This window comes from Oreochromis aureus, linkage group 4 (genome assembly GCF_013358895.1).
Source record: "Oreochromis aureus strain Israel breed Guangdong linkage group 4, ZZ_aureus, whole genome shotgun sequence".
In the NCBI taxonomy this organism is placed as follows: Eukaryota; Metazoa; Chordata; class Actinopteri; order Cichliformes; family Cichlidae; genus Oreochromis; species Oreochromis aureus.
The window spans coordinates 9,179,006-9,205,502 of NC_052945.1; the positions used below are offsets into that span (position 1 = coordinate 9,179,006).

Here is a 26,497-nt window from a genome sequence, read left to right on the forward strand (position 1 = left end):
CACCACCTCCTTACCCTGAGGAGCTGGACGTTTGCCTGAGATGACTAATTTCTTTATTTTATCTAACTGGTTTAGGTAGCACTGTTAATGATCCACTAGCCTTTACAAGCCTCAAGTATTTTTGAACAAAATAAATATTTTTCCTGATGAAACCTTTAGTTGAAAGTGTCAGGCCAACTGAAAAGTTACCCTAAATATATCTTAGTACTGTGTAAACCTTAGGGCGTTGTAGATTTTAATCAGTTTTCGCATGCACCACGCCCTTAATACACCCGTGTTGTTTTCATTGCATCAGGAAACAGAACTCTAAAGCCTATTATACACAATCATACAAGAGAGCATAAAGATGCATTATAGATAACAGTCACCTATTTAGTTATATGCACGCAATGTTTTTACATTTGAGTGGATCATAAAGTACATTGACGGAATAAACCATTACAGACTACCTGGCCTTAACTAAAGGCACACCATTTCTAGTGTTATTAGGTTATAATGTTCACTTTCCTCTACAAAGCCTTTTAGGATTTTATTAATATTTTTCGCTCAGATTAAGTGTTTGTTGGTGACCTTATCTTTATTCAGTCAAGTGACCATGAAAAGAATTGTTTACCAAAAAAACAAAACAACCCCAACAACTTTATTGTCGTGAACAGTATTACAGTTACAGTAAATGGTATTTAAACCATAACTCAACAGTAGCCATCCTCAAACAGCTGGAAGGTTCACTCAGACACCTTTTAAGAAAGTCTGAAATGTAGCATTGGTAGTCTGAGGATGAACTACATAACTGACAACCCTGAATAATGAAACACTGACATCACTCCAACAATTCAAAGCTTGTCATGATTCAAGTACAAAACAAAACAGACATTCACACACACACGCAAACATACAATGTTGATGAAAAGTTTAAAAGAAAAAAGAAAAAAAAAAAAAAGCAGGGCTCAACCAGCATTCGACAGTTACTTCCCTTCGGATGCATCTTAAGAAGCACTGACACTGACCGCTGAGCAAAAAACGTTCAGTAAAAGAACAAAAAGAGAACAGGCACAAAAACAAAGTTTAAAAAAAACAAACAAGCAAAAAAAACCCCCCCAAAAAAACCAAAAAACAAAAAACAAAAAACACCAAACCACTTAAAGACTGCAACTGTGCCTGAAGGTTTTGTTTTTTTAATGCACATTGTAAACTGTAGCCATGCGTTAACACCTTCCACAGCTTGTGGACAGTGTGATAAAATAAACCAAGTCATGTTCTCTTTCCAAAAGTCATAATCTATACAGGACTGCTGATTAACTTCTGCCTCCCCTGTTTTTTGTTTGCAACAAAAACTAACCAGTAAACATGGAACCACCACAAAAGTGAGGCTACACACAAAACACTGCCTATGTGGAGGTGACAGTCCTACAGGACAAATCAGTTCAAACACATACAGTAAACACCTGCAAAAGAAGCTATACTAACCGTGACCTCGTCAAAAATCGTTTGGAATGCTGCATAAACATTATGTATTATATTTTATGTATAAATAAGTATTATATTAGCATGAAAACGTTTCTATGAAGGTAACTTTTGATTTACTTCTTTTCTTTAGCACACAAGTGCTGGAAGTATTTTATGCCCAGTCCATCACACGGAGTGCCTCAATTTGTCTTAACAGTAGAGCTGCAACCAGCAGTTATTTTCATCTGCAGTGCTGTTCTCATAATTAGTCATTTATCCAAATGACAGTTTTCTTTTATCATGACCAACAGTCAAACATTTAGAAAAAATAATAATAATAATTCAAAATCAATAGATGGTAAATATTAAAAAAGAAAGCGAAAAAAAAAATCCTCACTTGCAAACATTCAGAATTTGCACTTCATGTGAGAGTAACAATTTTACTCTTCATTTTTTTTAACAAATGACTAATTCAATTGTTTCAGTACTACTTAGCAAAGTACTTCCCATTTTCTTTGCCCCTTAGAGCATTTATATTCATTCCTATGAAAATGGCTGGGATGCTCAAGTGTCTCAGTAATGGAAGGCAACGTGGCTTTAGGTCCCAAGGTCCAGTTTGTTGTTTTTTTGTTTTTGTTTTGAATGAACTCTACACTACTTAAACACTGGCTCCTGTAAAATGCAACAAAACTGAATCTGTCACTCTACAAAGAATGGTGGAAAGTCGCATTATTACTTGGACCTGTAACTTTGGTACACTCATTGAAACATGTATTAGCAGATAATTCACCCACTGCGAGTACTGAAAGAAGACATCATCAGGTAAGTTTTACTGGATCACATTTTGAAACTTGTAGTATTCAACTGGCTGTGATGCAAGTCCAACAATTTTTCAGCAATTCTTTTTTTTCCCTTGAACATAACCTTTTATTAACCAAGATATGACAATACCTAAAAATCTTCTCTATCTTGGCGTTTGGCTGCTGTGAAAGTAACTCCTTGTCAGTCGAAATAGTTCTGAGGCTTCATTTCTCAATCAGACCGCCATCTTTTAATTTGAAGTAGAAAAATTTTTCTAAGGTGTTGGCACACTTGCAGTACTCGCTGTCTGGGGGGTTGTACTCGCGACAATTGGTGATGATTCGCTGTAGGTCGGCAATAAAAAGTTTCTTGGTCACATAGTATCTGTTCTTGAGTCTTTCTGTCATAGTCTTTAGGTCTGTGAGGGCAAAACAAGGACAAAGAAAATCTGCATAAATTAAAAAGTAATGGCTTAAATACCATAAACAATAACCCCAATTCCAAAAACACTGGGATGTAAAATGTAAACAAAAATGAAATGCAATGATGTGAAAATCTCAAATCCATATATTATCTATATTATCACAAAACATTTTGATGGCAGTAACACATCTCAAAAAGAAGGTGGAACATAGGCACAAGCAACTGGAAAAGTAAACTGGATTCAAGGGAAACAGCTGGGAGGAACCCCAAAAAGTTGATTGTGTTCATCTGGTCATAGCGTTTTCTTCAGTCTGAGGAAGTCAATTGGATGAGAGACAATATTTCTCCCACTGAAAACGCTACATCCAGATGAACAGAAGCAACTTTTTGTGATTTACTTACCTGGATGATTGAGCATGTGAGTAGAAATATACCTACAGCATTTTTTGCCCCCCACCCCCACCCCACCCGCATCCCCCCCTCCCCTATCCCCCTGCGCGTTCATGTGAGGGCATGTGCGCGTGAACGGACTTTGCACGTGCTTGTGAGTTCAGGGGTCATATGTATTTACATGTGTTTAATAGCGTTTTATTTAATGAAACCATTATGTGTTTTAATTAAACTCTTTTTTAAAGGATTGTATAGGTCTGTTATTTAGACATAGATGATTTAATTTAACTAGTTTAGGGGTATTTTGCTTTTCTTTAGTGCTCTGAAACACACAGAGGCTAATAGTTTTAAACAGAAAGTTTTTCCACCTTCTAAAAAACACATATTCACACTATCACTGTAACAACCCCCAATGTTCCTTTAATGTAGATAGTCCTAGAATTATCTACTAGTCACAAACACACATAGATGATTGAACTGTTTTAGGAGCATTTTGCTTTTTCTTTAGTGCTCTGAAACACACAGGGGGTAATAGTTTCAAACAGAAGGTATTCCTGCTCTGATACATCTAAAACTTCAGATTCTTAATTCTGCAACAGTTAGACAGAGGGGGCTTACAGTTAGACCCCCTACAGTCAGCAGAAGAGGTCATCCTTATCAAGAGCATCTCAACTGTACTTCCATAGTTTCCATTACAAACAGTGTCCTTTATCTTATCATGTCAGAGGTCAACTGAAACCAGGTCCAGCGGAGCCACCAAAGGTTTTTCACCTTTTATCTATCCATTACACTTTCTACTGACCATCCGATCCTCCAAACAGGTTTCACCTTTTGTTTACACACCCCCCCACACCTTTATCTCTGCATCTCAGAGGACAACTGAAACAATGGCCAACCCCGGGGGTTAATGACACCTCCTAGTGGTCTGGTCTAACCCTTATACATATAAAGACTCTTTCATCATTTGGAACATCAACAGAGTGACCTAAGGAACACAGACACCTCTAACTAAGGAGTGCAGGATGACGTCGGCATCAACCATGACGAACAGCCAGAACATCGGCCAAGCCACAGAAGCTCTAGGTACGTGTACAGGTGTATATAGCCGATGCCCTCATCGTAAAAAGCAACGCTGTGAAAACGTCGTAGATGGGTCTAAATTTAAGTTAGAATAGCAAGGCAGTAATAGGTATGTGTATACCGTTAAATATAACAGCGGAGCAGTTATACTTCACGTAGATTGTGGTGAGGGAGTGTTTGGGGGGGGGGAGTCACAAGTCATGTTTGCGCTGAGTCACAAGTCATGTTTGCGCTGAGTCACAAGTCATGTTTGCGCTGTCTTGGACAATGTAGACATCCCAGAGATGCTGTATGTTTCCCAGTGGAACAGTCCAACAGGCCCTGAGCTTTACAGGGCGAGGCTGATCGTTTTAACCGTAGACCCGATGACTTTATTATTCTCAGGGTATGTGATGACAGGGAAAGTCTTGTTGGTGCCAGAGGGGTTGAAAACTGGAGGTTAAATCCTTACCCACTGAGCATAGAAGAGCCACACTACATGGTTTAAGGATATGGTTTTTTTATACAGTGGCATAAATATGTGTGTGTGTGCGCGCGTGTGTGTGCGGAGGGGAGGGGGCAAAAAAGCTGTAGGTATATTACTACTCATGTGTCAAGTCAAGATGGGAGGAACATTTTACTAAAAATTAGGTTAATCCACAACAGATCAGTAACATGATTGGGCATTTAAAAAAAACAAAAAACAACAACAATAACTTCTATCAAGGTATATTATCTAGGCGAGGCTTACTCACCAATAGGAAAACGGATGATTTCGTAGTAATCTGGAGCTTCAGATTTCTTCACTGGTTCCATAAAGGGCCAAGCATCAGGATGAGTCTGCAGAGGTGACAAAGTTTTAGTTAATCTCAGGTCTTGTTAGTCTGGGTGTATCCTTGTGTGTGCTCCACTCAGGTGTTAGCTGGGGCTTGTACCTGCAAGCAAGTTCAACATACCAAAACTCTCTTTTCCTTAAGTGTCCAATGACAAACATGCAAATCTGCTGGCAGCAGAGCAGCTTATGTTACAAAAATTGAAAACTACAACATTAGAAAAAATACTGACTGAAGTCCACACAAGTGCTGCATCCAAAGCAATGGTGTGGGATTGAGTGGAGAGTCAAGGAGGTCAATTATATGAAAAGGCAGTGACCAGTTTTGAACTGAGGAGGGGGCCTTTGAGTACATATTTCATCCATGACTCCACTTGGGCAGACTGTGACCTAAATTTCGTCATCGGACATCAAGCCTGAGGATATACGTGAATGTCCATGTGCCTGCCTGTTGTTTTGTGACTGGGCAGACTTGTCTGTGCAGAATTTACATTACAGTGCACAAACTACACATATGCCCAGGCAGCGGACTTTGAAGAAGTATAACAGAAATGAGTATTCGGCCGTTGGGTCTCCAACTGTCCGTGTGTGCAATAGAGTATAATCCAGGCTTTACAATACTGTGACAGCGGCCATTCCCAAACTCTCCGTGAATATGGTACCCATGGAAATAGATCGATAGGCATGACAATTTTAATACTCGAGATTGTGAAACTGAACTCACGGTCCATTGTTAGTCAATGCAAATTGACTGTTATGCAAATGTACTGTTTATAAGGTTAGGGAAATTTGCAGTCAGCAGACAGTGACTTGTCTGTGTAGGTTCTCACTCATCCAGGTCATGGTAGCCATGAGAGCTTGAAAATAAACAAATACAACTGGACTTTTTTTGTGTTTGTTTTAAGACATTTCACCTCTCATGGATGAGGCTTTTTATGGGAACTTTTTAGCACTGTGATGTACTCTGGTAAAAAAGTTAACCCTTATAACAGCAAAAATCTATGGTTAACCCTGAAGTTAAGCCCCAAATACTGCTTCCTAATACAGGCCTCTGGTGATCCTCACCTTTATCTGGGCAAGAAGGTTCTTCAGCATGTTGTATAGCACATCAGGATCCTTCACCTCTTTCCTATGAAAGATATAAATGATAAATAAGTAAACCTTTGACTACACTTAGAGGACCTGTAGAACAATAGTGGCATCTTAGCATTAATACCAAAATCATAACAACTTCGATAAATTTTATATTTCAGTAGGCATTTCTAATTATATATTTTTTTTTGTTTACGGTTTACTTCTTCACTACTCAGTCATTTCTATATCTTAAACTGTTCAATGAAAGTGTCCCTGCAGGGGAGGTCACAGTCCAAAGCAACATCATTTAAAAATATATCCAAAGAGTTTACCCTTTGTCCTTGTTACTGGGTTTCCAGCCTGTCTCTCCTGAATAGAAAGACAAAAAAATATGCATAAAAATACTTGTAAGTAAAACATTAATAAGCATTTTATTATATATTTTTTCAGTGTGCATACACTCACAAACACAAAAACAAACACTCACTTATGCCTGGAATGCTCTCCACTGGGATCTGTCGTACTCCCTCTTTGAAGCAGGTGAGACCCGGGTAAACCTTTCTTATCTGGCTCTGTTTCCTCTCAATCAGTTTCTTAATAATCTATTGACATTTTCAAATTTATCTCATATAAGAAACACACCGACATGTTCACAAAAATGAAGAAAAACAAGGTTTGCTTTAATGAGAACCTCTGACATACCTCCTTCTGCCTTTTAATGATATGAGAAAGCTCGGTGTAAGGGATTCTAGGGTTCAGTTCGCACTCCATGAGGGTCGCTCCCTCATAGTCTTTGATGTATCCAAGGTATCGACTCTTCGGCACTTTGATGTCTTTGGAAAAGCCCTGCGGAGGGAAAAAGAAAAAAAAATTAATAGAAAGACAAAAACGAGAGATGGACGAGGGACAGTTAATGCACAAGTCATGCCTGCAGTACCTGCTTCTTGAAGTAGCCAATGGCATACTCATCAGCATAGGTGAGGAAATAGAGGATATTGTGTTTGATGTGGTACTCCTTAAGGTGGTTCATCAGGTGGGTACCGTAGCCCTTAAAGAGACCCGAGAAAAAACACCGTATTTATAAAAGAAATTCCAACAATATTCACCAATACTGCTCATAATCGTATTCATGTGTATTTTTTTTGCTATAGGTACGTGTAAGTAAGCTGTTTTTTCTGAACTGAAAACTTTTACTGAGTATAAATGTAGCCTTTATTATATACCTTAACTTGCTCATTGGATGTGACGGCACAAAAGACGATCTCTGTGAAGCCCTGAGTGGGAAACATCCTAAAACAGATGCCTCCAATGACACGGCCATCTTTGATAAGGGCTAGGGTCTTGTGTTTCCTATAAAAAAAAAAAAAAAATTAATTAATTAATTAATTAAAAAGACAGATGTCAAACATGTGTAGGCCTCAGGTGGCACGACATGTGGAAAGAATGTTAGACTTACGGGTCAAACACCAGTCGTGTTATGTACTCTTTGGGCATACGAGGTAACTGATGTGAAAAGACATTCTGTAGGCCAACCAGCCACATCAGGATCTTCTTGTTTGATTTCTGGGAAAGTGAGTTTCCAATGACATGAAACTCTATGATACCACGTCTCTCCTCCAGCCTTGCAGTCTCATCACGGGCAGCATTTGGTGTCAGCAGATTAGTCTAGCAATATTAAACAAACAAAACAAAACACAACATCAATATTAAATGTCTTTAAAATTGTACCAAAACAACACCAATTTCTTTACATTTAGTCAAAGCTTTTTAAATACAACCACTTAGGCGGTTATGACACATCATAGTAAATGTGACTGAACTCATTCATAATTGTTCCATGCTAAAAATGTTACCTTGCCTGGTGAGTTAAAATTTTGATCACAGAAAATTGACCAGGGTGTCTCCTTAGACATGACACATGTTATGAGCTTAACCAAACATTAAAAGAATGGAGTTTAACCAAGTGACCTCTGGTCCGAGCATAGCAGCAGGGTCAGTGATTGTCATCATGACTTCATTGACCAGCTCCATTGGTATGTCTCCCATCACACGAATCCGCTTGGCATCCTCCAGGGTCAAGGTCTCGGGAAGTTTACGCTTTTCTCCTGAAAAGAGTGCAACATTTCTCAGATCAAAGCAATAAAAAGCATAAACATTCGCCAACAGTGATCTATGAAACAGGACTGTCTGATTAAAAATAAAAAGTCTCTACATCTCAAGAGAATATATTGATCAGCCACAACAGTAAAATCCAGTGACATGCAAAGTGAATATTGAACATTTTGGAAAAAAAAAAAAAACCCTTAGAGAATTCATTATTATGTTCATTTGATACATATTGCATTACCTACAGATTGTTAAAAACCAAGGATATAGTGTTGGCCTCCCCCACCTTACTGGAAAACAACTGTTCAGAAACTTAAGGAACACTACAAGGAACCAATTTGCTGGTTCACCTTCAAAATCTCATCCAATTGTGCACCCACAGGAGGTGCTGAAAACATGTCTGATCCACAGAGGCCACTGACAGCATCCAAGCACTAGACATTACAAGACATTCTAGAGTCCTGTGCAGGTGGTTTTAATGTTGGTTTACACACCTGTCTTTGGCTCTGCTCCTCCAGTATCCATGCTGCTGACAGAAGAGCTGCTGTTCAGACACTTGGACAGAGCAGGGGAGCCAGAGACTGAAGCTGGACTGATCACTGCAATGACAGACACAAAGACTTGACATATTTACAAACTATACAACAGGAACTAAGCCTTCAGTAACACAGATCTAGAGACTTCCTGGCAACCATAGGTTGCGCAAGAAAAATGCACATTCCTTGAAACGTTGTGTGCTGCACCGAAAACCTTCTTGTGACTTCTTGGGTTGCTAGCATACTACCACATTCACTCTTAATTTGCCTTTAAACTTATGCCTTACACATAGACCAAACACACTGCAAAAGCTCAACTGTACCACTTTATGACTGCCTCACCTGTCTGATGTCCGAGCTGTGTGCCATCTGAGGCAGGCATGGTGAAATCAGCCTCCCATATGGGTGAATTCTCACCATAGATTTCCTCCTCTAGCATGGACAAGAACCTGAAGACACACATGTACAAATGTAATAACCATAAAGTGATACCCACTGTCCAGTGCACCATCAAGTACATTGATAATCTTTCTGCAGCTTTTCAGTTTTCCTTTTAACTTGAATACAAGCATACACTGTTTCAATAAAGCTTGTCCTTACTTGGGGAAATGTGTGAGGATAAGTGTACGTTTCTCTGGTAGCAGTTTATCCTTCTCCACTCTAAACTTCTCCAGGAGTTGGCGTCGGGTGACGGTGAAAATGGACTTGAGCAAGTTGCGCCCAAACACCTGAGTAGTTTCATAGCGCGGTAAGCTGTCATTACTTTGTGGAACATGGCAATAGCACAACCACCTGCGATCATAAAAAGAAACACCTTATTGCACAGATTGACATACAATAGTCACCTTAGAAACAAGTAAATGTACGCATCAGCTTTCTCTAATATCAAATGAACGCACCTAGTGTAGTCCACTTTGTAAGCTGTCCCATCGTCCTTCTGGGTACGCTGACGATACTGCGTAGGGGTCTCAAGCTTCCAGTAATTTAGGCACAAAAGGAACATCTTTGACAGTTCAAACATGGTCTGTCTTTCCTTTGGTGCAAGGTGGCTGAACTTATACTGGACAAAATTCAAAACCCCCTGTGAAATTAAAAGAGAAACAAAAAATATTTAAAGATTTAAAGTCTGTGCTCGCCAGTCAGACACTGCTTAAGACCAAAACATTCACCAAAGCTATTTTCTTAAACCTTACCTGCTCAATGTTGGGCTTCTCAAAAGGTGGACTTCCGAGGGATCCTTCTACGACGGGCTGGCTCATCTGAAGGATGCATTTCCTCAGCAGCTGACGGAAAGAGTGAAGTAGTAACGAGACAAGTTTATAAAGGGCTAAAAAAAAATGTAATGTACATCAACTTCTGAGTCCAACTGAACCACTATCACGATCACACTAATGCGTGAATGCATTTTACATACCTTAAAAAGGTAGAAATAGACCTGCTTGGTATCAGTGTCTTCCTCTTTGTGTACAGACATAAAAAGGTTCTCCACATCAACCACCATCCCCAACAGCCTGTTAATCTCATCCTCAGACACGTTCTCCAGATGTGACACATGATTAGCTGTAATTAAGGTGTAAAGAAAAATGTAAATAAATGACTGCAATACACGTTTATTCTTTTTTACAGGATTTTCAAGGTGAGCAGTACGTGGATGCTAGTTTGTACCCAGAGCATGTCCACAGCTGCGGCAGGGCTCGCTCAAGCTGGCTGCTTGCTGTTGCAGATCAATACGTGTGGCCGACGGTGGGTTTGGGTTTTTCCATCCATTGCACTTGCATGTGTCATTAGCCTGAAAATACGCAAATAATCCATACACATCGATTTACACAATAACACAACTGTAGCTTTTGTACGTCAATGAATGACTGTTCAATTAGGCTAACAATAAATGCATTTTGAGGCTTTAATGTAAATAATACAGCAAATACAAGACTGCCTTGACAGTTAAAAACTGATACTGCAACACGTATGTTAGGTTACGTGGTACATGTTTGTTTCTGAATATACACAGTAATGCTAATACTGTCCGAAGAGTGCTTTGTTATGGTGAACTTTGGCTAGCGATGCTAGCTACCTTGCATGCGGAGAATACGCCAAGTTTTTCAAGCTTCTTCGCCCGTGGGAAAGCTCGGACTTGTGCTTTTTTCTGGCTTGCACGTTGTTGCTGGCTGAGCCCTGGTCTGACCGGGTCGCTATTCCCTGATCCTGAGCCTGCAGTAGTTGTAGTACTGGAGCTCGCTGACCCAGCAGACTGGGCTTGAAGAAGCCGGGGTTGTAAGGCCTGCGCCGCCGGGTCCGACATATCCACGCTGCTACAGTCTCTTCCTCAGCTCCCGTTTAGCTCATATGCTGCATTCAAGTTCTGTCGGCAAAGTAGGATTTGTTAGAATCGCAGCAAAGTTATTTTGTACTGTCTACGGTTAGACCCGATATAGCCTTCTTCAGATTTATTGACAACTGATTTATATTGCCCCTCCCCTTAACGGACCCCGACCAGTTAAATCCGCCCACAGCATAGATCAAACGAATCAACTCACTGTGAGGGTTTAGGTTTTTCCTTTAATATGCTACACTTCTGCATGTGTAACACATGCAAAAATAGCTAACTAAGTGCCTGTAAGGTTAGGAATCTTGTCAGTTATACGTCCTTTTATTTAAAATGCGTTAACGTAAATGTTACCACAGATCTCCGCTTGCATGTCTTCGTTGCCCACCTTCCTGCCGTGTGTTGTTAAACCCTCTTTAGCTAGCAGCTCACCCTCTATTGGTTATAGTGGGATCTGCAGCTCTCACAATTATTTTTTGACGTAAAAGGAGCCCTAGATGTCACTGTATGCACCCCAGAAGTAAATGACAAACCACAGCAAGTATTAGAAAAAATATCCAATATAAATGTTTAAACGGAAGTGTCATTATCAAATAAACCCCATCAGGTAAATGTAAAGTTTTAGGATTCCTTTAGGACTATTATAGAAGGCTAAAATCTGCTCCTTTTGGCCCTTTTCTATAGGACAATGTTAAAGGATAAGATGGACTTTTTACTCTGTTTATCAAACAGAGTAAACACATTCTGACTAAGGAATAACTAAACTGGATAGCTCCACACATCCAAATTCAGGATTAAATATCCCTTTTTATACATGTCCTCTTTTAGGCATGTCAGCAAAACAGCTGCCACAGACAGCAACTGACCTCAAGTGTGTATGCATGTTAGTTTCCACAATGTGAAAATGTAATTTAACAATAAATAATAATAATAATAACCGTTCTAGCCAGAGATCCAAATCCCCCTAGGGGTTGTGTCAGGCAGGATATTTGGCATAAAACTCAACTCACACGACCCCTTAAGTAGCTTTTATACATCATGTCTTGATGAATATTCAATCATCACAGTAATGAAATCCCAGAGAGCTCATTCTGTTTATCTGGTCGCAGTGTTTTTAGTGCAAAGTACAGCTTCAGTTTCAGCTGACTACAGGTTTCCCCAGCCTTATAAATGGTACATTTGCATAACGACTGAAAGTAGCACCACTAACTAACAGTGAGTTCAGTTTCATCATCGTCAATATGCAAATTCTCATGATTACTGACCAGTGGCTATGAGTACCATTCACAGACTTGTGAATGACTTGGGGGACTTGGGAAATGAGCAGGGGATTTTTAAAACATCTGTTTTTTTTTAACATTATTTTTGTTTTATGCAGGTAAACAAAGTTATTTTACAAAACCAAAAACTACCAGGGCCTGATGCGAGCAATCAATTGTGTTTTAAATTGTAGTTTTCAACATGTCACACCCTTGTCTCCTGCGCAGTGTCTTTATGGTCAAAAAGCTACTTGTAACATAGTCATATCTGACCAAAGACATTCCTCCAGTACGTCTAATTTTTCTCCAGGTTGTCCTTAGTGTACTTCAGTCTGGCTTGAAGATGTCTCTTATGCAGATGTGGGGGTTTTCTTGGTCTGCTGTCCATCCCTGTGGAGAGGTCTAATGATCGTCTTCTTTGAGACGACATTTATCAATTTGGCTAAGTCTTGGCAGTTCTGGGGTCTTTGAAATTTTTAGTTACTTATTTATTTTATGTCTTGAATTTATTTTTGTTTTTGGTATGATGCATTCTCAAGCGGCAGCTGGAAATCTTGCTGAAGTTTTATACTGTATGTAATTTACAAGCTCTGAGCATTACAAATTTAAAGCAGGTCAATGTAGAGCAGTGTGCTATGGGTCATTTAAAAAGGTCAGTTTTTCAGTGGGCAACTTATAACTTAAAAAAAATAATTATGTCATTGTGTGCAAATAGAAATCATTTATGCTTATAAAGAAAACTAGCCCATTTAGAAATATTACATTGAAAATCCCTTGCTTTGTAAAAGAGCACTTGGGAAGTTTTTGGCAAAAAAAAAGTCATAGAAGGGCTTTTAATTTTGTCCACATCTTTATATAATTATATATTTAAATAGTTTATATTGTTTGTTTGGATGAGATGCCTACGATTTATGAGTCTAAAATTTCTACAAACCACTTTGCAACCTTGGTTGGCACAAAGGATTCACCTTTTCACAAAAAACCTGGGGGATAACAGGAACAAACAAAAACCTAACAGTAAACCTGTATTTAGCGCTAACTGAACAACTACCTCTCTACTTTACTGATCTCTTCAGACACACTTAGATTAGCTAAGGGATTATTATATTTGGTATTTTCCAGGAAACTCTAGTCAGCATGTGTTAACAGCCAAGAAAGCAAAGCCAGTTTAAATAGAAATCTAATCTTTAGGAAATCGCAGGATATTTAGACCATACCCCAGAGAGAAAAGAAACAGGAAAGGAATCTGGAAATATAGAGAATTAGTAAAAGTAAGGCCAAAGCCAATTTGTGACCAGCTACAGATAATACATGCCTTTTAAACTCTCGTCAGGAAGTGGGATAAAATCATCTACAAGTGTTGCTTCAAATATTCTATTAAAATCTACTCAGCCACAACAGTACAACTCATAGCTGTCATTACTAGCAGAAGCTGATGTAGATATATTTTTAAAAATCCAGTGTGATAGTTAATTAGATAGGACAAAATGATTAAACAGGCATACAAAGAAACATAACCTTACCCTTGTTTATTCATAAAATTACATTTTCCTTCGTCCTCCTCCTCCTCCGCCCACAACCCAGCGTCCTCCTCCCTCCCCCTCACCTAACAGCAGCGACTGCCGTGCAAGTTCTGTTGTGCTAGTCTTTGATGCCATAACAGGATAATGACAACAGTGTTGAAAAGCAATCCCTCCCTGATGTGCAGAATACAAATAAGGAGAGAGAAAAGAAAAAGGAAGCTGAGGATAACATCTAAATTCACCAAAATGATGAGACAGAACCAGTGCATTTAATACCATAGATCTTCAGAGAGAAAAAATTAAGACATAGAAAAAAAACAAACAAACAAAAAAGAAAAATCACAACATAATTAAGGTTGACAAAACATCATGTAGAGATTGGGAAGATAATGTTTTGACAAGAACTACTGTTTGATTATAAACTTGAAAAGTCAGATACAAATACAGTCATATGTTTTCAGTACACAATTGTGATTTTGGTCACAAAAACAAATCTTGCTTTATGCATTTGCCATTTTACACCGATGATTCAAAGACATTTCATTAATGCTAAAAATTACACGTGTGACAATGTTATTAAAGTACTATTTACTGTTTATTGTTTAATAACATGGTTGGATGATTGTAAAACCTAAAGACTAGGCTTTAAAATCATATTGACCAGCTTGTGTCAAAAGGAAACAGAAAAATAATAATGATTTATTTCAATCTACACAGCTCCATCAAGATGGAAATATGTTTCCATTCCTCTTCTCCTGGTAGAAACCCTTTTCCAAAATCTGACCAGGGACAAGACAGAAAAGTGAAGGATGCTGCATGCACCTCTATTTGAGTTTTAACTGTGTCTCAAGACAAAGACGGAAAAACTTCAGAAATTTATGGTGCACGGGAAAGAAAGAGGGCAGAATAGAAAGGGTAGGGCTAGTGAGTCTTCTTATACTCCTTCTGGTTGCATTACTTTTTGAAATCCTTTACACAAATACAGAAACAAAAATGAGTGGCGCTAGTAAGTGCCACTGGTAATGACTGAGCTTTGCTTTTTCCTTCTTCCATGAATGGGATGCGTTTTCCCCCCCAAGATGACATCAAGGGTCCATCATCAATCGAGAGGTCATGGATTGGCATGAAACATGATTCTCTACGAATAAGTTGATTTCTTGATCTGTTGCTTGGTTCGCCAGTTTAAACCATCAGTGGAGTCTGGCAGTTTACTGGCCAGTGGATTCATTTGCCAAACAGTTAATTGGTGCCGTGTTGCTCATAGGGTGGTTGGTCTGACCGTGGTTTGGTTTGACCAATGGGACATCGTTTGACAGCTGGCTAATTTCTGGTCGGGTTGATCGAAGCTTTAGATTGGTTGCATCAGCCGATTCATTGTGCTAGTTGCCGCCCCCGCAGCACTGGCCACTTCTGCCCTGTGGTGCAGCTTCCTGCAGGTCCACGCCACCTCTGGTTCGTCCGCCGGCGCCTGCTGCACCCTGAGGCTCGTTTTTCGGAAGCTTCTTGGCTGTTTTGTGGTACAAAGTACAAAGACTTAATTCCTGTACTATAATAACATGACAGTAAGCGTCCAACAACCTGCTATTTTCATTAGTAATAAGATTTTTTTTAATAACTTAAAAGGAACATGTAGGGCTATTTTTCCAGATAGAATTTTTCTGGTAATGACATGAAAATGCGACCTGCAGCGTCAGTTTCTTTTACTGAACTACACCTGCAAAGCATGAAAGGTGCCAGACTGTAGAACTAGGCACCTGTTTACCCATGAGAGGCTTACACTTGTAACAGGATGTAAATATTAAAAGGCGTCTCTTGTCAGTGAGCATTTCATTTAGTTGGTCGATACTAACAGAAGGCCCACACCATGGTTTAGAGGGTTTCTTTAAGGTCTTTGTACACAAGTGTCTCTGTGTGGGGGGGGGTATCATTTCTAAACCAGACGATGCATTCAAAGGGTTATTTTTTCTACTTTGCCCACAACAAGTCAAATGCCATCTGGTTCAATAATAATAATGATAATTATCATTTATTAGTTATTATGAGAAGACATAGATGCTGACAACATCTCCAGAACTGTGCAACTCTCACAAACAAGTCTAGATTTATAAATAGCACTGTAGGACAGAGGAAAATATCCTAATCTATTTTTGGTGTCAATGTCTCAATAGCAAAAAGCCTTTTTTTCCTCTGAACAGTCCAAACACCAACGTTATCCAATTTAGTGTAATGCAAACTGAAGAAAATCAGCAAATTCACATTTTACAATCTTCAGCAATTCAATTAAACATTTACGTGAGAAATGACCATCAGTGGTCTTATGCAGTATGTTTTGATTTCTGGCAATCCCCCTTTTTCTTCCTTGTATGAAATGATTATTTTGGCCGATGGACTGAGCAGTGCATAAAAATGAAGTCTAAAGTTTGCCACCTTGCATTCTTGACATTTATCATCATTTCTTCACATCGTTGTAAGAAAATGATTACTTAATCCAGACTTTAAGAATTCCCATCATCAGGATTGTTGCTGATTTATTTTCCACTTCAATACTTAATAAGCTATTATCCCTGTCTAACACTTACCTATAGCCATAAAAATCTCATTGACATTCATTGCAGTCTTAGCTGAGGTTTCCATGAAGAGCAAACTGTTGTCATCTGCATATGCTTGTGCTTCCTAAAAAAAAGAAAAATGCAAGCAGTATGAATTCACAATCGTCTGTTAAATAATTTCAGAAGCTTTCACGAGCTTCAGCAATTGATTTCAGAACTTCCTCATTACCTGGAAATCTACAGCTCTCTTGTTGGCCAGGTCTGCTTTGTTTCCTGCAATTGCAATTACAATATTCGGGCTGGCTTGTCGCTGGAGCTCCTTCACCCAGTTCTTTGCACGTGTGAATGTATCCTTTAAAAAATGAAAAGAAAAAAGTCTAATGTGCATCATTACATAACGCTGTGCTTTTAAAATTTAAATCACTACTGCAGGTTTTTCATTTTACATTTGAATGAAAAAAAATAGAAGGCCAAAGGTCTGATTGCTGTTAAGCAATCATCAACCCAAGTTGGAAGACAAGGGTCAGCAAACAAATGACATACGACTTTTGACTGTCCACAGTCCTGTCACAGTGCATGTTACTTACTGTGTTGGTGATATCATAGACCACGATGGCAGCCTGGGCTCCTCTGTAGTACATGGGTGCCAAGCTGTGATACCGTTCTTGTCCAGCAGTGTCCCAGATTTCAAACTTAACTGTTGTATCATCCAAACATACCGTCTGTGTGAGGAAGGCAGCTGGAAAGGAAGTAGAAAGAAATTATTCAATATTTGACAAAGAGGGGGTTTAGAGAAAGTCATCATCTCTGGGGGTGGACTTACATATTTAAACTTGGTTTTGTAATCACAATATAATTAATATAATGAGGGAAATCAGTCATTGAATGAAAAGAAGTTTAAAACTTGCTGATAAATTCAGACTCCAGAGGACATGCCAGCTATTGAGATAAATCTATAAAGCAGAAAAACAACAAAAAGAAAAAACAAAAGAAGCTACGAGGTACATACAACATGCTACGGTTTATGAACAGAGGCAAAGCTCCATTTAATTAGCCAACTGTCACAAGACAGAGAAAACAGAGCACTCACATAGCACATACTTTAAAGCTTTGTAATCTTTGACTAGGCATGCTGCTGACCAACCACAGGTTCGGGAAAAAAAATTAAAAATGCTGACTCGTTTCAAGTCTTTTGGCGAGTGTAAGCACTGAGCTTCCTGTCATTACATCCTACAGCCACATTACTCAGAAGCAACCTGATACAGGAAACATGGGGAAAGTTGGTTCTACACAAAGCAAAAGGAAAAACAACCAAAAGAAAAGACAGAACGAATGAACCAAATGTTCAGCACTGATTTAACACAGTTTACTTTTGGCTTTCACCTGATACAGAATTGCAATACAAACAACTTTAATTAAAAGTGAGAAACTGCAATAATACATAAATATTGGATCCAGACATGAGCAGAGAGGTGGTGTAATAAATGTTGCAGCAATAATATTGAGATAGGTGAGATGAGGTAGATGAAGAACTGAAGAAGAAGCTTTCCCTCACTTTCACTGAACTCAAACTTTGTCATTAAGGTAAGAATGATTTTTGCCATGCCTTTGTATTATATAGAAAGATCTTTTTGGGCTTGCTAATCACAACATACTTAACAGTTTTTACAACTGTAAAGAAACTCCATATAAACCCAACATTGAGAAGCATGTGCATGGCTGCAACCCAGGAAACAAATACAGATACTTTGCACACCTCCTTACATTGTATTTGTCAAAAAATTGTTATCAATTAATTTCATTTTTAAAGTCATTAATCGGTTTTCAGTCTCCATTACGTGCTTACAAATACATGCATTAGTTTGTTTACTTTACCAATTTCTTATTTCTGTACAGTATTGAGTATTCAGCACTGGAATTCTAGTAGGAGAGTAAATATATTAATAACTAAACTCAGTGATTGTTTGTCCAGCTGGACCAATGATTTTGTTCAGGCAGAAGATTCCATAGTGTAGAGAAAAACATATTTAGCCATCACCTCAAATATATTTTAATATCATCAAATATACATGTGAGAAGTTTGGTGGCTCATTTTAGCTGCAAAGAACTGGTTACACGACTCTTCCTGCGTAGACTCTAGTAACGGAAAAGATTAAGAGCTGCAGGCAAGCAGTTCTCTGAACTAGCGAGGACATGTTTTTCTGCTTGAGCGCCTAAGTTTAAAACTTTTTAAGAGTCAGAAGAAAAATAAAAACATTTGTTTATGATTGCGTTTTAAATGTTTTGAAATTATTTGTAAAGTCTACTTTTACATTGTAGATGAACAGTTTCACACATACACTAAGAGTCTGCTTACCTGCACATACACACAAGACATATATAGCTTTGATGCTACATATGTTTGTAAGTAAAGCAGAAAGTCAAAGAATAATAAAATAGACAATTGTGGAAATCAAGCAAGGAAAAAAACAAACAAAACCCCCCCCCCCTCACCTCCGATGGTGCTCTCCTGGTACTCATGGAACTGGCCTTTGACAAAGCGCAGCACCAGGCTGGACTTGCCCACTGCCGACTCTCCCAACAGCACTAGCTTAAACTGGCAGATCTTGCTGCTTGCTGCGGTGCCGTTGGTCCGTGCTGGTCCACCTCGCCCTGCCATATTGCAGTGTTGAAAATTGGGAGAAAGAAGGAGGAGCTGGGGGAAGAGGGTGTATGGCTGACTTCAGGCTTGGGCTTACTATAGGGGAGCTGATGACGTTAAGCTGGATGTAGGAAAGTTTAGGTTGGTTGGCAGATTTACTGGAAGAAGAGGAGGCCTCACCAGTGGGAGCTGCAAAACACAACAAATTTAGTTAAGCTCTACTCCAAACAAAACAGATTTCTACTCAAAACATCCACAGAGTTTATAACCTAACTTTATTTACTATAAACAAGAGCCGAAGGAGAGCACTTAGTCTGATTTTAAATTGTGTCCTCCAACTTGCTCTCACAGGTTAGGTTATTAAACATTTAAATGGCTGAAGCATGCATTACAGGATGAAATTCTTACTTTTGCTTAATTTTTTGGCTTAACTACCAGTTAAAGCAACTTGCCTAATACTAGGGCTGCCACGATTACGTCGACTATCAAAATCGTCGACGACTGATTTAATAGTCGACGCGTCGTTTGAAGCTTTGTAAGATCACAAAAGACGCAGGAATAAGTAGTAGGATTTAAGAGTGTAATAACGGACTGAAACAGAAGATGGCAGCACTGCATGTACAAGGATGCCAGCTGCCGTTACACTCCGAAGAAGAAGAAGCAGCAGTGTCCCAGAATTCATAGGGCGGCCCTGCTCAGTTTTCAACAATGGCGGCAGCTAGTTAGTTTTAATATTACTCTTATTAATCTTTCTGGGTCACAAAATAAACGTTTAACATATTTTCAGGCGAGAATGTAGCTGTGTAAACCTCAAATATCTGCTCAGTTTATCAAGACACTGCATATTTTCAAAAGTGCTCCGACGTTTCGGAGGCGTCTGTTACCCACTAGCTCGATAGCTAGCCGGGGCAAGGCTCACTAGAGCCCGTGAGAACACCGGACTCCCGGCAAATCGTTTTCAAACCCACCACTGTCTTTCGCTACTCAGGTTAAACATATATAAGTCAGTTAGATAACTTAAAAATGTTATTGTTTGGCCTTTTTTTTTTTTTTTTTTAGTATTTTATTTGTTCCTGAGTAAATCGGTTTGGCTGAGATTAAAGTTATAGTTTATACACGACTGAATAAACGTCAAGCAGACAACTGATTATCAGAAGTGTGAGATGTTCGAGAATATACTCCGGTGTCTCGTTATATTTTAGATAGCAAGGAGTTTATTAAACTTTACCGAAACAATCTGTAAATCTCATTAAATTGAATAAACTATCATCTTGTCTTTATTTTTAGTTAGCACATACCCTAAACACTTAAAACTGTAAGCTAATGTTATATAAGAGCAGATGCTGCTGGTGCAATAAGCTGTACGTTTTACGTCCAATGGATGCATGATCCGATTAGTCGACTAATCGCAAAAATAATCGGTGACTAGTCGACTATCAAAATAATCGTTTGTGGCAGCCCTACCTAATACACAAATATAAATGTAATACAATTCAAAGTGTTCCTGTGATTTCAAAAATAGCCACAGTTCAAAGATATAGTCATGCATCATTAATATATTTGTGGCTGTTATCTATATAGAAAAGAAGATAAACTCATTAAAAGTTAAGCATCAACCACAAAAGAATGCCAACAGTGGCTATTGGCCAAATTTTGTTTTGCAAGGACTATATGGCTGTAAGAAGAATAAAAAGAAACCTTTAAAAAAAAAAGGGGGGGGGGGGTTAGTTTAATTTGGTACAAAATAAAATCTGTAGCTTAGGTGTGAACAGGACACCACCAATTTGTTCCTTTCATTTCGTCTGCTGTTAGCATGTGAAACCCTGCCTGTGTGTGTGCGTGCGTGCATGTCAGCTGGGTGATACACATGAGGTCAGCCAGCTTCTGCTTGGTCAAAAGACAGGAAACACAACTCAGCTCAAAGCAGGAAGTGAAGATTGCAGAAGACATTTTACTGCTGAGCACATTAAAACCTGGGATAGTCTCAGCTTGATCACAGGAATAGCTGAACACAGAAGCATAATGAACAATCAAGCCACGTATGAGGACTCTTCCTTAAAGACAGGGGGATATCTCAAGAATGAGGGAAATTCAAGAGGCAGCATCATGGCTAATGATTTGGTTGTGACAGCTCCACCCCGCCTGTTGCTGAGCTATGCTTAATCTTTAGCATGTGACTGATCATGGCTTTGTCAATGAAATATTAAGAAATGGCATGTTTTATTTGACAGTGAATCACCCATGCTACAGTCATTCAACAGACTAACTTGTCTCCCACACATTTCCATTATGTTTTTGGAGAAACTGGTTTAATTTAGCATTTGGAGATATAAGGAGCTATTTAAAAAAAAAAAAATACACCAGTTCCTTTACAGTTTCCTGTTACGCAAACAGAAACGATGGCCATAAGACACAGGCATTACATGTGTTATGGTACAATTTCATTAAAGCACTAAAGTCAGTTAACTCTTACATGGGATTACAGCTGTATACATGTACAGTAGATATCTCTAGCAGTACACTAAAGTTTACGCTGGGCTCCTTAACTAGTAGATCGGCTCTCTTTCACAGCCTAACAGTGAAAGGAAATCCTTTATAGCAGAGCAGAGTTGGAAAAGTCAGTCTGTACTCATAAGATTAACATTCCTCACTAGGCGAATGAGTTGTTTCTCTTTTCCTTTTTAAAACAGAAGAATTAACTTAATTCTTCTGTTCTTCAAAATAAGCTATATAGTAATAGATAAACTGTACTGGTACTCTCCCATGATACTGGGAAATTAAGACCTATTCAACCAACATTCCTTAAGAAAATTATTTTCTACTATTAATAATATTAAATATTTAATACTGTATTTCAACTTTTGATGATGACAAAAGCACTGCATTCGTAAATAAAACACACACAAGTTAGGCATCTTTTGGTAGCAAAAATTCATCTTCAACCAAGGACCATGATGTAGTTTGTTTTTTTTAATAAAAAGAGGATATATAAATGGGAAAACAAAGTACTAAAAATCAAATTCTATCCACAAAGCCTAGCTGCCGGATTGATGATTTAGTAATGACTGAGAGCCACAACAGTAACATCAGAGCTGGAAGCAGCTGACAGGCTTGCAATCAGAGACTCTTTGTTACACTGATAGAGACCTTCGCACATCTTAAGCAGCATCTGACGGATGCTGTGATGGCATCCCTAATGGGTACTGCAAACCTCCACAGGGAAGTGGGTCAGGGAACGAGAGACAGTGGGACATAGGTCAGAGGGGGAGGAAAAAAGGCAGGAAAAAGCAACAGACGAGAGGGAGAGGCTGTGAAATATTTATTGTGGCCCCCTTGTATGTTCTGCTGCTGGCATAATATCCAAGAACTTAGTGATTGCGGTTTATTGCAATCTAAATTGGAGAATGCATGCACAAATTAAATACGTTTAAACAGTCAAAGAAGTAATGAAAACATTTTTTTAATTGCTTTTGCTCCGTGAACAAACTCTAGGTATCGTTAAACATTAGTTATACTGAAAAATTAAGCAGAAAGATCAGGTTACCAGCTGCTATGACCAGTTTACAAGTGTTTTTGTGACTGCTAGATTTGAAGATTTTGTATTGTTGTACTAGTGCATCATCGAGGCTCTTCTTATGCAGAAAACAAGGTGTCACCTAACACCCTAACACCATTTCTCAGAAGACCATATTTGCAGAAGGAAAATAACAGGATTAATCCTCCATTCCTGGTCACACAATTAAAAATGACATTTTGTAATTAATAAATTTTGGTTTGCTTGGACAGTATGATAATTTCCTTAAACTTCAGACTAGATTTTAATAAAAGAAAATCACTTTCACATTCAATTTATAAACTAGATTAACAACCTGCCACCAAAACACTGTAATTAAGAAGGCAAGCAGAGACATGTGCAGTTCACTTTATTTGAAGGGTGGGGTCGTGGAAAAAATGGTATCTGATGAGGGGCTGCCATGACCATACTTTTGTCTTTTGCTTATAATTCCATCTGCTTGTACAGATGGCTGTGTCCAAATTTGCATGGACACGTGAGCATATATTAAAGGCCTATCTATTGCCGCCAAAGGTAATAGTTTGTCCTAGGTTGTAAACAAAGATTGAAAAGCAGCACCATTCTTGGGAACTCGAAAGAAACAGGAAATGCTCTGAATCCAAGATAGGTTCTTTTACAGTTTGGGGGGGGGGGTTAAAAACAAAGAATAGCTTTGGCATTGTGATTTTAGATGGGAATGTGGTGACACAATACAGGAAAAGCAAACAGCACACTCAACACGAGCATCACTGGCACTTTCCCCCCCTATTGTGATGAATGAGTGAAAACCTTAGTCACTAAGCCTAAAATCAGCATTAGCCAGAGGTCAGATCTTTACCTACCAAAATTATAGCAATAAGAAAAAAGAAAGCTCTCTTAAAATCTAACTGAAATGAAAAATACAATCATATCTGTATGGATGGTCAGATGGATCCCAAACTGAGACCTTTTATCTCATCAAATTGTTTAAAACAGACTTTGTCCCCTTTATGACTTCAAGTGATTTTAAGTGAATTATTAAATAATGGGATTTGATATTTGATCCTTTACACAGATTTACTCAAAAATGGAGTTTAGTTGATTGAGTGACACTTAGTAGATCCAGCTGTCCGTTTAACTACAACAACTTACAACTTTAAAGGCAATGCCAAAACATAGCACCCAAATGTTATCCATACTAGTGTTCAACTAATTTGCAGTCCTTCTTTATTTTAGGGCTGGGTTGTCAAAAAGAGTGGCTGTTTAAGAAGGACAAGGTCCACATGCCATAAACATGAGAGCTCAGGCAAGCAACTGTAAATCACATCTTTGTCTCAAAGGCCAAGCTCCGTTCCCCTTATTAAGCCATAAACATACACTGTGAAGATACACAGCATACAAAAAAAGTATTTGCTGTTAAATGCAAGAAGACACACGTGCAGGCACATAACAACCCCAACGATGCAATATGCGGATGTTACACCACAAAGTCAGCAGTAATGACATTTTAATGATGAGAAGGCACTGCCATAAATACAACTTCAGAGGTAAGCAAGAGACTATGTACGCACATTTACTCTGTCACACAATGTGATGCACAAATGCAACTGATAATAAAAAGCACAAGATTGTGAAAAGAGATTACAGCTGCCTTGATACTACATCTAATTTAGAGAACATAAGACGACTGTGATGTGCCTCGACTGAGCCTAGACCTCGCACATAAAACCAGTTATTAGACACTTAACCGGTGGCAGGAACGTAACATATTAAGTTAGTTAATCTACAACTAATATTTCAAAGTAAGTGAGAAGTTTTGCTCGGTCGATGCCGGGTTAAGCACAATGATAAGGCAACTTAAACTGTAAAGCTAAGGCTTGCTTCAAAACAATCGATAAAATAACTATCAAACAACAACCTGTCTTGGCTAAAACGGTACGTTACATTTAGGTGCGGTAAGGAACCGCTATCATTAACGTAGACGACACAACTGTGACTTGTGAGTTCCACTAAGCACTTGGCTAACAAAATGAACGCTGACTACACAACGTGAAAGAATCAACCTTGTTGCTTACTTGGCAATAGCACCCATTTGCTAGCCTAAACTGACAAAGAAAACAAAGGCTATGTTCTTGGCAAGGAAACTTGACTTCTGATAGCATTAGCTGTGTTAGCAGCTATGGCCAAAAGTCGAAAGCGTCATTAGACAACTTTCCTTTTCTCGGCCCTGTGTCGTCAGCCGTCTGACGTTTGAGAAACTCCGGGACTTCTTATTGCGTGCACTTGCTGGCATGAAACGATGTCATATTTTTCTAAGCAACCTCAGGGCTCTGCCGTGGCATTAATATTTTTTTCAATATTTAGAATGTTTGTCCCACAGGGCAGCTCGTAGCTCCCCTCGATCCAGTCTGATAAGGCATTTCGGTTGAGCCCGGACTTGGCTGATATGCTAAGCAGAAAAAAATAATAATAACAAAATAGATCAAACTATAGTAAACAGTTTGTCGACAAAATAATCCAACACACGTTCAGTATTGCTCTTCACCAACATGACTCTTAATTTCAAGTTGTTTTACTTACATTACTTTTTCTTCCTTCGCTGGTCTCATCGGCAGCAGCTGTCTTCTTCTTCTTCTTCTTGGGCTCCGGCCTTCCCTTCCGGTTAGCAATTTTTCCGGGAACCTCCCACTTTTTGTCAGTGGCTTTCTGACCAATGAGGACAGCGGGTTACGCTAGACCCTCCAGTCCGCAGCACGGCATTTTTATCAAGGTTTTATAATATCTAGTCATAAATAACATCTTAAATGATGTTAATTTGAATATAATTATAATATAATGATATGGTGTTTATGAAAATTATGTACACTGACAATAAAACTTGTGCTTTTCAAATGGCGTGAAAATTTGTAACAAATTTTGTTTAGCGTAATATTTTTAATAAGCTTGGGATAAGCTTGGAAGCTGCTTTCATAAAGAAGGATCCTTTTTAATCCAATGTCGAACTGTATGTATGATTTTCATCTTCCTTTGGCTTCTTCATTTAGGGGTCGCCACATCATCTGCCGCCACTTCACCCTATCCCTAGCATCCTCCTCTGTCACACTAATCCTCTGCATATCTTTCTTCACTACATGAATCTTCTCCTGTGGGCTTCATTTTCTCCTCCTGCCTGGCAGCTCAGTGTTTGTCCAGTATATCCACTATCCTCTTCTATATATGTCCAAAACATCCTTGCCTCTTTAACTTTGTATCCAAGCCACTTAATCTAAGCTGTCCTTCTGATATACTCATTTCTAATTTTGTCCATCCTGGTTACAACCCAATGAATATCTTTGCATCTTCAGTTCTGCCACCCCCAGCTCAACCTCATGCCTTTTTGTAAGTGCCACCATCTCCAAACACTAACATCTTGTAAATGTTTCCTTTCACTTTTGTTGCTATCCTTCTGTCACAAATCACCTGTCACTCATTTCCACCCACTCTAACCTGCCTACTCATTTTTCTTCACCACTAATGGGCACTGTTCATTGTTAAACTCACCAACTTTCACTATCTCTTCTTGCATCTTTACATGTTCAAAACAAAAGATTAATTAATAGTGAAAGAATGGCCTTCTTTGCTTGGACTAATGACACAAAATCTTACATGATGCCCCTCGGTATATTATTAATTTCAGAATTGTTGTTAAATGCTAAAGAGTCACATGGACATAAATATATCTGCCATGATACTACCAGTGAATAAAAATATCAAGGTTTTTCAGCAGTCTGTAGAAAATGTCATTGCTATATGCCAGGTTGGTTGGACCAAGATTGGTCAAATATAATTAACATGTTTCAGGAATATTTTACATCATTCTACAGGTCAAAAGCTTGGTTGTGGCTCCAAAAGGCCATATCTGACTCAGATCAGTTATTTTGAGCTCAGTGTGACGAAATGTCAGTCTTGTGTTTGTTGTAGTAACGACATATCACCACTCAGGGGTGCTGCCCATCCACTT

At 38.7% G+C, this 26,497-nt stretch overlaps 2 protein-coding genes across 3 annotated transcripts; both read right to left on the bottom strand.

Moving 5' to 3' along the window:
* Positions 1-619: 619 nt before the first annotated feature.
* On the bottom strand, positions 620-11,434 carry kat2a (K(lysine) acetyltransferase 2A). Of its 2 annotated transcripts, XM_031729889.2 has the most exons (19): positions 11,348-11,434; positions 10,742-11,029; positions 10,333-10,456; positions 10,082-10,227; positions 9,861-9,950; positions 9,567-9,748; positions 9,268-9,459; positions 9,010-9,116; positions 8,626-8,730; positions 7,994-8,130; positions 7,482-7,690; positions 7,249-7,375; positions 6,963-7,073; positions 6,728-6,871; positions 6,513-6,627; positions 6,358-6,394; positions 6,017-6,080; positions 4,875-4,959; positions 620-2,665 (listed from the first exon to the last, which is right to left on the bottom strand). In XM_031729889.2, exons 2-19 carry the CDS (start codon positions 10,967-10,969, stop codon positions 2,472-2,474), a joined length of 2,397 nt encoding a protein of 798 aa, XP_031585749.1. In that variant the 5' UTR covers positions 10,970-11,029; positions 11,348-11,434; the 3' UTR covers positions 620-2,471. The 2 variants fall into 2 exon arrangements, with proteins under 2 accessions (XP_031585749.1, XP_039467461.1); XM_039611527.1 differs by lacking the exon at positions 11,348-11,434 and having other exon boundaries at positions 10,742-11,149.
* Positions 11,435-13,766: 2,332 nt separating this feature from the next.
* On the bottom strand, positions 13,767-25,189 carry rab5c (RAB5C, member RAS oncogene family). The gene is made up of 6 exons (XM_031729890.2): positions 25,078-25,189; positions 18,818-19,154; positions 16,912-17,063; positions 16,554-16,676; positions 16,355-16,448; positions 13,767-15,282 (listed from the first exon to the last, which is right to left on the bottom strand). The coding sequence occupies exons 2-6, from the start codon at positions 18,981-18,983 to the stop codon at positions 15,155-15,157; spliced, it is 663 nt and encodes a 220-aa protein (XP_031585750.1). The 5' UTR covers positions 18,984-19,154; positions 25,078-25,189; the 3' UTR covers positions 13,767-15,154.
* Between the last annotated feature and the right edge of the window lie 1,308 nt (positions 25,190-26,497).